This window comes from Macrotis lagotis, chromosome X, assembly GCF_037893015.1.
Source record: "Macrotis lagotis isolate mMagLag1 chromosome X, bilby.v1.9.chrom.fasta, whole genome shotgun sequence".
Taxonomy (NCBI): domain Eukaryota; kingdom Metazoa; phylum Chordata; class Mammalia; order Peramelemorphia; family Peramelidae; genus Macrotis; species Macrotis lagotis.
In genome coordinates, this window is record NC_133666.1 from 255,942,294 (window position 1) to 255,954,794 (window position 12,501).

The window sequence follows — 12,501 nt, forward strand, 5'->3', positions numbered from 1 at the left end:
ATGGTAACAAAGCCCAGTGGGTAGAATCTTGAGTATGTTTATAGATGCTAAATTTCTAGTGATTGCTGATCCTTTGAAGAAGACCAAATTAAAAATTACATTGTGTCCTGCTGTGGCTGATCAGACAATATGAGCTCGAAACGCTCTACCACAGGTTGGTTTGATAATGAAAGACAAGAAGAGATCAAGAGATTGCCGATAAGTCACATCACAGATATTTTCAGGGAAGTTAAATGTGTGAAGATCTAAAAGGGTAAATGAATCTGAGGAGAGAGAGAGAGACAGACAGAGAGACAGAGACAGAGGGAGAGACAGGGAGAGAGAGAGAGAGAGAGACAGGGGGAGAGAGACAGAGAGAGAGAGAGAGAGAGAGAGAGAGAGAGAGAGAGAGAGACAGAGAGAGAGACAGAGAGAGAGAAAACGCTAAAGAAAGATTTGGAGCATCATGACAGATAATGACAGAGAAGTGAAGTGGGGAAAAGACTAGGGAGATCAGGAAAAAGGAAAAGGAAAGAGAGAAGGAGTGGGAAAAAGACTTGTCCTGTTAAACATCTGCTTTCACTGTTTACTTCTGAAAAGCTTCAGCAGAGTTAAAGCACTGTAGGTTAGACTTTGACAGAATTGCCACTGAAAGAGAATTACAGGCAGTGTGTATCACAGCATTTGAAATATTGTTCAGAATCATCTTGGTAAGTGCCTATGGTAGCTGGAACCTGACCACTCAAGGTCACCTGAAACTATCCAAAATGCCATTTTCTCTACCTTTCATGCAATCTTGGATTTCCTTGTAGTCTTCATGGTGTGTCCTTTCTATCTCTCAGGAGCACAAGGCACTCCATCAATCAGCTTTGATTGTGGTTGTTTTAACAATTCATAGTGTCCCTTTTGATGACCACAGATTTTAGGAAAGGAATAGTTAACATATGTGAATTTACTAAACCAAACTCCCTAGCAGTGGCTTTTATGAGTGTTGGTATTTCTAGAGGATCCAGGGCTCTGTGAAAACTCTTTTCTGAAACCCGGTAGCCCAGGCTGCTTCAGAAATCATTGCATCTGTTTTTAAATGGTGTAGAATTCAGTTCTGAAGTACTCTTCTCTTCCCTGGAATCCTTACCCTTACAAGATTGCTACTGAACTTGGGGTTTAATGTGGTTTAATGTGGGGTTAAAACCTGAGTTTTAAAAGCACTGAAGATGGGCCATAAAGATCAAAGAATGAAATAATGCCAATTTTTCTTCTCTGCCACTTCAAAGAATATTTTATTTTGGCTTAGCAACTTAGGTTCAATTCTTCTTACATACCTGATTTGGAGAAAGTATTGAGCTTAGGTTGGAAATCTTACTCCCTTGTGATTGAATGTATGTGGTGCAGCGGGAAGATAACACTGGCTAAAAAGCAAGCAGAGAGGTAGAGAACACAAAGAGGAGTGAGATACTTTTCCTCCAAAAAGAAAAAAACTCAACTGGACCGTTCCTATAGCAATGGAAAAAGGTCAGCTTATTATTTGATATCTTTCTTTCAATCACAACATATAAAGGGACAATGGTTCAACAATGGTCTTTTTTTTACTAAATCAGAAAGTTAATTGCATGTTTCCCTCTTAACCATCTTTCAGTGTTTTTTTCTAGCCCTCCCCATCAATCATACTTTCTGCCATTGACCTTTATTGTGCAGAGAAAATTGTGTATAACAAAATTCAAATCCTAATACCTTAACAACTAATTCTAAATGTATGGGTTTTTTTAAGATGGCAAAAATCCTCAAATTTAAGATTTGTAAACAGATAAATAGAAACCCATGTACTCTTTAATGTCCTTTACTCCCACATTCCCATATTGTGTGGGTTTCCCAGGCAGGTCCTATAAACAGTGATGATAGGCATGGGTCCAAAAAGTGTGGGGAGAAGCAAGTATGACAAGTGTTTTTGAATGAATGAAATATGTTTAAGCTACTAGGCTTCAGTTTCATTAGCAGTCACTGGTCTGAGTTATGCCTTTCAAAGTTTTGAAAAACCCAATGTAGATCTCCTGGTTTATAAATTCAATCTAAGATATAAACTGATGTTTCTGAGGAAAAGGGAGGGAAAGAAACATTGATGTAGACTTGATATGTTTCTCCTTGTGTTTCTCATGAGGGAGGTCATTTTTTATGCTGTGCACCCCTTATCTTTCCAGTGATACCATCTTGTCCCAGAAGTAACTTCAGACAACAAAAAGGAATCCAGTCTCAACCAGTTAAATGAAATAAGTAGTGACGTAAATTTAGACTTAACTTCTTTAATTCTCCATAGTCTAGAGGCTATCTTTATTCTCTTTATACTAGATTTTAAATGGATTAATGAATAGAGTGCAGAACTTGGAGTCAGGAAGACCTGAATTCCAGTCACTTCTTAGACTGAGGTTCTAGACTAGTCATTTTACTTTTCTCAGGAAAATTTTCCTCAGTTTCCTCAGATGCAAAATGAAGATAATAGAACCTACCGCCCAGAGTCACAAAAAGAGATAATATTGCAAATCTCTGAGCATTATATAAATGTTTGTTTGTTTTTAGGGACAACTAGGTAGTGTAGTGGGCAAGAGTGTTGCACTTGAAGTCAGAAGGTCTAAGTTTAAATACTAACTCAGATATTAACTAATCAGTTTGATTCTGGGCAAGTCACTTATCCTTTCTCAGCTTTAGTTTCTGTGGAAAATAGGGGTAATAATATCACTTATCTCATAGGGTTATCATGAAGATAAAGTGAGAGAATCTTTTTAAAGTATCTTGCAAACTATAAAGCCTATATAAATGATATCAATGCGGGGTGGCTAGGTGGCGCAGTGGATAAAGCACCTTGGAGTCAGGAGTATCTGGGTTCAAATTTGGTCTCAGACACTTAATAATTAAGTGGGCAAGCCACTTAACTCCATTTGCCTTGCAAAAACCTAAAAATAAAAAAAAATAAATGATATCAATGTTGTTATGTTTTTGTTTACATTTCAGTTTTAAAAGTCAGAAATTGCTGCCAATTGAAGCCATTATAAATGAGGATGAAACAAAGAAAATTATAAAATAAGTTCTCTGAAAAATTTGAGTTATTTTTCATTTCTCTTAGTGTAAAGACCCTGTTTGCCCTGACACAAGAGTCTGAGCTGGGAAGACTGATGAGGCCTTGTTTTCAAAGGGCTTTGAAGATAAGACATTCTATTGAAGTCACCAGCTTTATTATTAATGTAGTCTGCTTAAGTAAATCCCAAAGCCCAAGGAGTCACCTCTTGAAAAATCCAGTTTTGCATTAAAGCAAATCTATTGCTGTGATTACATTACAGTATAAATTATATTCAAAGCAATAATAATATGGCCAAAAATTTCATTAGTGGGCTACACCCAAGTTTAAGGTCACTTTTTAAAATTCAATTTAATTTATAGAATTTTAAAAGAAAAATGTAGATTTTTGGGGGGGGAGGTTTAGTTTTTTCCAAAAGAATCAAGACAATGGCTTATTCATTATGCTTTTCACCCAGAGCACTTATTGATTTGTTGTGTTTAGGAAAGATTTTTCTCCCTGTCATGCAGCTCAGAATAGCAGGCCCCATGCAAGTTTGGAACTGACTCTACTGTTTCTGTGCACTCTCACCTGCTACAGCAGGGACTTAAAGAGTGAGAACCACAAATAGGCAGAAAACTCCCACATCTGCACGTTCAGGTGCCTACGGTGCTATTGAATCTTTCTGTAGAACTAGATCCTGCAGAGGTTAAAAGGCCAGTCATGGTTGACTTTGTTTGTTGAATAGATTTTCTTCAACACAAAGATGTAATAAACTAGAATCTCTGAGTCAGGCAAAAATGGGAATTAAGCAAAGTTTGTCTTTGGTGCCCTTGGCTTCCCCTTTCTAGTCCCCTTGCCAACCAGTTTCTGAATATCCTGAGGCTCTCCAGGGGCCCCAATGGAAAGCTTCCTTACTAACCTGCTACCATCAGTCTCTGGTTCTTCCCTTTTCCTCCTCAAAGCACCTGTTGAATATCCCATTCCCTCACGGTTTTCAGATCCTGTGATCTTAAGTTAGGACTAAAGAATTTAGAGCTGAAAGGGACCTTAGATGCTCTCTAGTCAACCCTTTCTTTTACAGATAATTGAGTCACAGAAAAATGAAATGGTTTTTCCCATGGTCATACCATTGGCAAGTGTCAGGGCCAGGCAGAAATACAATCTAATTTTTTTTTGTTCTCTTCTTCATAAATAGATAAACTGAAATATTAATCCCTGTTAAAGATGAATATCTATTAACCAATAACTAGCATATATGTGTATATTTTACATATATATATATATATATATATATATACATACCTTTTTATGGTTTGCAAAGCAACTCTATGAGGTTGGCACTATTATTATCCCCATTTTACAGAAGAAGAAACTGAGTGACATAAATATTAAGTGACTTGCCCAGTCACTGACACAGTAAGTATCTAAGTCAGAATTCAAATTCAGCTCATTTTGACTCTAAAACCTGTAGTCTATCTACTATATTGCCTCCAATACTAATTACTATGTAGTATATATTAAAGAGCTAAATATTCAGTTGTGAATTTTAGAAGCCCCATCTTATAACCCAAGATGGTTATAACCTCATAACCTACTCCAAACCCTGATGGTTGTGACTCTCTCAGAAATACCTTAGGTTGACGTGAGTTGAACCTTGTGGTATCATTTCAAACAAAACACATCAAGTCCCACTCCTATTTCTGACAGGCAAGTGCTATCTCAACTATTCTCTTTTGTCAATTAGGTTAGAAACTACTTAGAAACAATTTAACAATACTATCTCCAGGGGTTCCTTTTTTGGAGGTTTGGTGAATGCTTTGTTTGGAGGTCTAGTGCTTTGTGGGAGTGCCACTGTTGGAAGGAGATTTTTTTTTTATCTCCATCATAAGCCTGGGGATTGGGGCCCCTTCACTCTATTCACAGCAACTGGAGTTAGAGGAAAGAATTGGGCTGTATCTGTTTATGTTTTCCTAATCCTGACATTATATGTAAGGACCCTGGCTTTGCAATACTCACTTTAATCAGATGCCAAAGTCTGGAAGTCTTTAAATATTTACCCCTTTAACCACCATCATTTATCTAAAACCAGATAAGTAATCCATTCATCTAATAACCAAGAAAGTAATCCTTAGAATAGCGTAAGTGCAGAAAAGTTACTGTGTGTTTGCTTTTTAAACTGATGAAAATCTATAATATTTTCACAAGCCCTTCAGTCATGCCAGCAAAATTGGGAGATGAGGCTATGATTGGTCATTTTTTTTTTGATTGACTCCTGGCTCATTACCATTTCATTGAGATGAAAGAAACTCTCCCTTCATTCCCCAGTCAAAAAACCTTTTAGCCCCATGGGAAGAAGCAGGTGTCCAGGTTGTCCAAATATGTGAACTTAATATTTTTCATTTTCTTTTTTATCTTCGGACAAAGATATCCCAAGTTAAAACTCAATTCAACTATCAGTCCTCCCCCTCCCACATCAAAATCCCAGAAAAATATTTGAAAGAAGTATATCCCAACTCAAGTCTAGTGTTTACTAAGGGCATGACCATAGTCAAATTGAATAATCTCTCTGAGCCTTAGTGTCCTAATTTGTAAAAAGTGGGTAGTGATTAATGCTAGCTTTACTTATGTCACCCAGTTGTTGTGGGGAAAGTGTCTCATAAAACTTAAAATGTTATATAAGGCATGCTGGAGAACTTGCAGGTTATGAGGGTGGGATGGGATTAAAGATAGGAGAGAGGTCTGACTCCTTTGTGAAGGGAGGATAATTAGGTCAAATTTTTCTTGACTTGTTAACATGGTGTTGCTTGGACACAGCCACTCCTGCTGTTTGCAATACTGATTCACCCAGTAATAAGAACTTATTAAGTCCTCCTCTGTTCAGGGAAGGCACTGAGTTAGGCATGGTAGGAGATGAAAAACTATTTTTCCATTAAAACATATAGCCTTTTTTTGGTTTCTTTTATGTGAACACTATAATCATGAAAGGAAAGATCTCTAGACCTAGGATATTGAAGTCCTAATGCAGATCTTGCCATGGGGCGTTGAAATCTGATCTCTTATATCCTATTTTTCCCCTTCTTTGGCGAATCTTAAAGAGTTTCCTCACTCCCTCTGTAGTTTTGGATCCTCCACTTACCTTCCCAAGAAGAAATATCTTTAGGAAGGTTGGAGGGAAAGCTCCTCTTGAAATTGTGACTGACATTATGGTGCCGTGGTGCCCATGTCACCCCCACTCAAAAAAACCTTTCAAAATGTCTTGCTAAAAGGTTGCTCCCCCTCCCCCCTTTTTCTTGAAATTAGGAATTGTAGGCAGATTCCACCTCTGAGTAAATAAATCACTTTTTTCTGGGGGGGGGGTGTTGTGATGATGACTGGGTTTCACTGTAACATTAGTAGGTGACTTTGCCACTCTTGAGATTAGACTGTGAGTCCCTAACCAAAAGTTATCAAGAATGAGCCACTGACTCAATGAGTCAGTGGCTCAATCTATTCCAATCAAGCATATGTGAACTAAAAGTTTAAGAGGTGATACTTCCAGTGCTCATTCTAGTATGTTCTTTCTATTTATTTATCATCAGTAAGTTCCTGTGTACTGTGCTGCTGTATCTCATTGAAACAGTTTCCAGTCAGTATCAAGACCTTTACACAGGGGAAAGATGCTCTTGTTGAAATAAGAGCAGAGAGAGCCCTTCATCCTTTACCCAGATTCATAATTTTAACAAGGCCCATTCCAAGAAGCAGACTGAATAACAAATGAAATGAATCCTTTAAAAATACTCACTGTTTCAATGTACCCACCTGGAAAAATGAGGAGGGAGGACTTTCAGAAAGTTAATTGCAGAGCTCAGCTAGTATTTTTAAATCTCCAGATGAAAGGAGCCTGAACAGTTGGGAAGAAGGACATTATTAACAAGGGTTAAGTCTCTCAGAGAGGCCTCATCCTCTTTGCCTCCCAGCTATCCCCTTAGGAATGAATGCCTGCCTTATCTTTGCTTCTCTCCCCTTTGCTGCTTTTTGCCTCTTCCCCAACCCCCCCTCCCCTGCCTCCCTGGTCAGTCCCAAGGTGGGAGATAATGATGTGGAAAGAAAGCCATTTATTCATTTCTTAGCCAAGAGGCCAGTAGACTTTCAGTTGTGGCAACCTCAACCCAGAGAGGAAAACACTTTAAAAAAGGAAAAAAAGGAGGCCGTGTCTCATTTCCAAATGACAAAAGACATTTCTGCATGTTTGCATAACCCACAGGCTGCTGCCATGTAAGGGCAACCACTCTGCTTCCATTCTTTGTCTTATCAAGTCTTCATTGACCCAGGACCATCCAACTCAATAGTCTCCAGGTGTTGGTGATTGGTTCTCTTGAGATGTGTACTATGATACCCAGGAGGGTGACTCCTGTTTGATTTTGGCTAACCTTGATTCTCTGAATAAAATATCCCTTGAGAAAGAAGCAATAAAAGTGCTGTAAGAAAAATGACTCATGTTTCCAAACTGTCTAAAGTGATCACTTATCCCAGAAAATGGTAATTCTTTCAAGACACAGTGGGCATGCACCATTCTTATAAAAGTCCAGGAGAGGAGCCTTTCAAACATTTTTTTGATTTGTGTTAAAATATATCAAAAGCATCTATCTACTGGACTTCCCCCAGACAGGGTTGGATTAAAGCTAAACAAAACCCAAACCCTGGTGGATGAGGCCACGTAGTCCTCTCTCCCTGTCTAATGCCTGGGTCATCTAGCTGCTTGTTTAGAAATTTGCTTCTGTGCCTCTAATTGTTTCCCATTTTCTGCCCCCATTTTTTTTAGAGTGCAAAGATGTGAACAAAGTGGCCTATTGCCCACTGGTGTTGAAGTTTAAGTTCTGCAGCCGTGCATACTTCCGACAGATGTGTTGTAAGACGTGCCAAGGACACTGACCCACAGAGAGCAAGAGAGCGCCTTGTTATTTCACCGTGGATATGTGTCCATCAAAGAGAGCCACCCAGAGGAAAGGGATTGACGTCCTTGCAAATGCATTACCCTGTGGAAAATGTAACCACTGGTCAGCCCCAGCTGACAGGATTTCAATATTATTTTAACTTCTGTGAAGTGGGATTTATTGATCCAAAGTGCTGGACACAGTATAAGGAGGGAATGCCAGATTGGAGAGATCCAAACAACACAGAGAGCATCAATCACTTTCCGTGGAACTGTTGTGTTCTTTTGAGTAATAGCCTGTTTACCTCCTTGGACCATTAAGATAATTTTTATTATGGACTTAGCAATGACACTGAATCCATTTGTATTTAAAACTGTTTAAAATGTAGCTGTTATGACTTGGTCTACCATGGAAGTCAAGAAGATTCAGAAATCAGAAGTCATAGCTTAAAAATATTTACTGTATTTTATCTCACTACAACAGCACCACAGTTTAAATTATAAAACCAGGCTTTGAAATGTTATTTAAGGAGCAATTATAAATCAGAAGTAAAAAAAAATTGTATTATTTTTCTTCATTCCACCTCATTTCCTTAGGAGTAATTCCCCTTTTCTGAACACTGCTGTGAGCCATTTATAAAGTTCTATTAAACAGTGACATTGAGGCACAGAGTGGAAGGCAGTGCAGCTGGTGCTGGGGCTGAGCAGGAAATGCAAGTCTATCCATTCTGGGCTACAGGTACCATCTTGCCACTGGACAAATGAAGCTAAGATCTCTATTAATCTTTTAAGGAAAAGCATTTCAATTCCATAGAGAAGCCAGGCTGGTGGTGTGATGCAGACTGAGCAGCCAGGCCCTGGGCTGCCCAGTATGGGCAGAATGCCTGGGGTCCTATTTTGGCTTCTCCAGCTGACCATTGTTTACGTCATTAGCCATAGAACAGTTCATTGTATTGTTAGCTTCCAGTGGGACTTAGAAAGAGGATATGTGTAAAAGATAGCCTGGCTATGTCAGAAGAAGACAGACCTTTTTGCAAACTATGTTGACAGTTCAGTGGGATCCAGATGCCCCCTTCTTTGATATGGTAGAAGGGCATTTATTTATAGGAGAGCAAGAGAATGTGTGTGTGTGCGTGCATGGATGCACATGCTTTGGAGTGTGTATGGCTAGAGCAGTGTGTACTTGAAGGTAAACGGGCCATTTCTGTGAGCATTAGAGAGGATTGTAACCAAAGAAGAAAAACTTCATGAGGATATAGGTCACCATAACCTCATTTCATTATTCCCCTGAAGCATGGGTTTCAGTCTGCTTATGGCTACTCTGAAGTGTGATTAAATGTGAAACCTGCTTCCTTGGGCAAATCCTATTCTCGAATCCAATGAATCTAAAAATACGAGGGTTAGCTCTTTTTCTTTCCTGTCCCCAGTCCCCTCTACAAGAGACTCAACAAGGAGATAAAGATCATGCTTGCTTCTCAGACTCATTTGTAATGAACACTTGCTATTGGCAGCCGGTGTTTAATGAATGTGTTTTTGTTTTCTGCTCTGTAGACCTCCATTGTCGTAGCAGTGCAATTCTAGCACGTAAGACTAAAAACCCAAATGGCACTTTTAGGAAGTAGTACTGTCACTGAAAGAGTATCTTAGAGTTCAATCCAACTCATTCCTATAATCCCAGTTTGTCAGATGTGTCCCACACACCCAGTAGGGACACATGGGAGTGAGTAGGACTGGCTCTCTGTTTCTCTCTCTCTCTCTCTCTCTCTCTCTCTCTCTGTATATGTCTCTGTCTCATCTCTGTCTCTCTATCACTATCTCTTTTTTTACTTTTCTCCCCTAAAAGGAAAGAGAAAAATTTATACTCTACTCTGAAAGCTAACCAAACTATGAAAAATTTTAGGCTGATTGGTTTTGGGATGCTGTTCAGCACATACCCTTAAGCATGATCATCCCCATTCTATCACCAGCTTTCTCTTTCAACATCACAGTAGGCTTCCAAATTTCCCCAGTTTATGGAGGGTAAGGATCCCTTGATATATGAAAGTGGTTCCTTGCCTAAGCCTCTCAGATGCCACAGAAGTAGCCATTGAATTTCATCTGTCTTCTTCATGTGATTACCTTGGTGCTGGTGTCTTGGTGAGGTCAAGAAAAGAGAATGGTGGGGCTCTGGGAACTTCCAAGCACAGGGGGCTCTCAGGATCATTTTCTCCAGGACATGATTATAAATATTAACTAATGTTTCTTCATCAAAGAAAGAAGAGAAAGCCCCTCCTTTTTTTCCTTTACCTCACTTAAAATAATAACTTTGCAAAGGCTGTCCCCATGGGCACAGCCCGAAGCTCCTTCTGGTGCTAGAACACAAGGACATCCAATGTTTACTGGTCAACTTTAACAACACTGTGGCTGGAATCTAGAGAATCCCCTAGAGCAAAATTGAACTGCATTGTTAAAGGGAACAAAATACAGGATGTATCTGGGTTTATAAACTAAAGGAGGCTTCAGAGGAGAACCTGAAACTGAAGCCTGACCAAAAGAAAAAAATCATTTCTTCTTTCTTTTCCACAACACAGTAAGTTGTTGTTGCTAACTGCTGCTGATGTTTTTGTAGCCCCCTCTGTAATCCAAGCTAAACACTACATCCTAAATAAAGACAGGACCTTCCGAAGAAGCTGAGTCACGTTAGAAAGGCCCCCTTTTAGTAGTAGTAGTAGTAGTAGTAGTAGTAGTAGTAGTAGTAGTAGTAGTAGTAGTAGTAGTAGTAGTAGTATATTGAAGGCACCCAAAAACCCTTATTGGGCAATATCAGCCACTAGGGCTATTACAGACTATCAACAGCAACAACAAAAAAGTAAAATGAGTCCTAGAGTTTAAACCCTCTCCAGATGGGGTTTAACTCCAAAAGAGTCCATTTAATTAGCATCTTTATTAATGGAGTGAATGTCACATAGGTATCCTTAACAATACAGAATGAAATTACCTTTGTATTATTGTGATTAGTTACTTATTATTTTATACTCAGTATTAATGTGGTACACTGTTATTTTTTTTTTGCTTTTGTAAATTATATTCTAATTTATTGCCATGTTTCCTAACACTTGTCCTACATTCAGCCTCCTGCTTGTAATGAAAACAAAAATTTTGTAACACTTGATGGAGTGAAATTCACACCAGGCACAGATTTTTTTTAATATAGATAATTTAGTAAAATAAAAATTCTGCTTATAATAATGATCAGGTGGTAGTTGTCTGTTCCCTGAGATGCAGATGGTAGAGCGGCGGCTGCCCTAGACTATCCCTTCTTCCCATGGGATATTTGACAAGGGTGGCACAACTCTCCTAGCCAAGTTATCCAGCTCCTGTAAGGCTAATTTGTTGCATCCTTACTCTTCCAAGATGTTATGGGAAATGGGTATTTGAGCTAAATCTGAAAGTAAAGGGAATCTTTGTATCCTGGAGGCAGGATACACGTGCCCAAAGACAGCTTCTTTGAGGCTAAAAAGGAAACCTAGATCTACTACTGCCTTCTTTCCCATAATCCTAAATTCCCCTATCTCTCCAATGCAAAACCAATAGTGCAGAGAGAAAGCCCCATCCAATTTAATTAATCAAGTATTTATTAAACACCTACAATATGCTACAGTTACTTTCCAATGGGGTTGCAATAAACACATATATAAATATATTCAGAATTAACAGGAAGAGTAGAAAGACATATATATATGTATATATATATGTATATATATATATATATATATATAAACTATCTCAACATTAGTTGGTTTTGAGGCAAGGAAGGCATAATGTTTGGGGGATCAAGAAAGACTTTGTAAAGAAGACAGAGCTTGAGCTATGCCCAAAGGGAAACCAGGTATTCTGTAAGACCCCAGGTAAGAAGGGAATGCCTCCCATACAAGTTGGGTAGCTCATGCAAAGATGCAGAGATAGGAAAACAAAGAAAAGAAAAGACTGGATTGCAAAGTATGGGAGGAGAAGGAAAGTCTAGTAAGACTAGAAAAACAAGATATAATGCCCCTCAACAATTTTGGATGGTTTTTCCTCTACTTAATTTCTTCTTATTCCTTAGGTTATAACCCAGAAAAACTCTTCTCATGGGCAATGTTGGTCAGTGTATGTTTTCAGAGAGGCAGAGAAATGCTTCATTGGAGAGCAGTCATGTAGGGTGATCTACAAACTATTTCTAAGATTTATTTAATGAGAACTGTACATATACAATTTTAATTCTGTCCATTATGTATATATACATTTGTTTTACTTGCCAAAAAAAAGCTGGAAAACATAGTTTCCCCCAGACTATTTCTCCCTCTTCATCTGCAGTTGCTTCCTCTCTTTGAAATATCTAAAGTACACCATCCCTTCAACTCAGGTTACTGACCCTTAGTGAGGCCCACCCTCTCAGGAACACAGCTTGCCCTGAACCCAAGACCCTGCCACTCCCCAGGTCTTAAGGATCATTGACCACTGGATCAGCTTTAATTCTTTCTGCTCCAACTATCCAGGTGATTCTCTTCAAGTAAATTAGAAAGAATGTTGGGTGTTGGTT

General features: G+C 38.7%; 1 protein-coding gene across 6 annotated transcripts in view; it reads left to right on the forward strand.

The window, feature by feature from the left end:
- The window catches only part of ADAMTS6 (ADAM metallopeptidase with thrombospondin type 1 motif 6), a 336,979-nt gene extending 325,870 nt beyond the window's left edge, over positions 1–11,109 (forward strand). For all 6 annotated transcript variants that reach the window (XM_074202710.1, XM_074202713.1, XM_074202711.1 and 3 more), the window contains one exon: positions 7,830–11,109. In XM_074202710.1, coding sequence (XP_074058811.1) covers positions 7,830–7,939 — 110 coding nt within the window. In that variant the 3' untranslated portion in view covers positions 7,940–11,109. The remainder of the gene's footprint in view (positions 1–7,829) is intronic.
- The last annotated feature ends 1,392 nt before the right edge of the window (positions 11,110–12,501 follow it).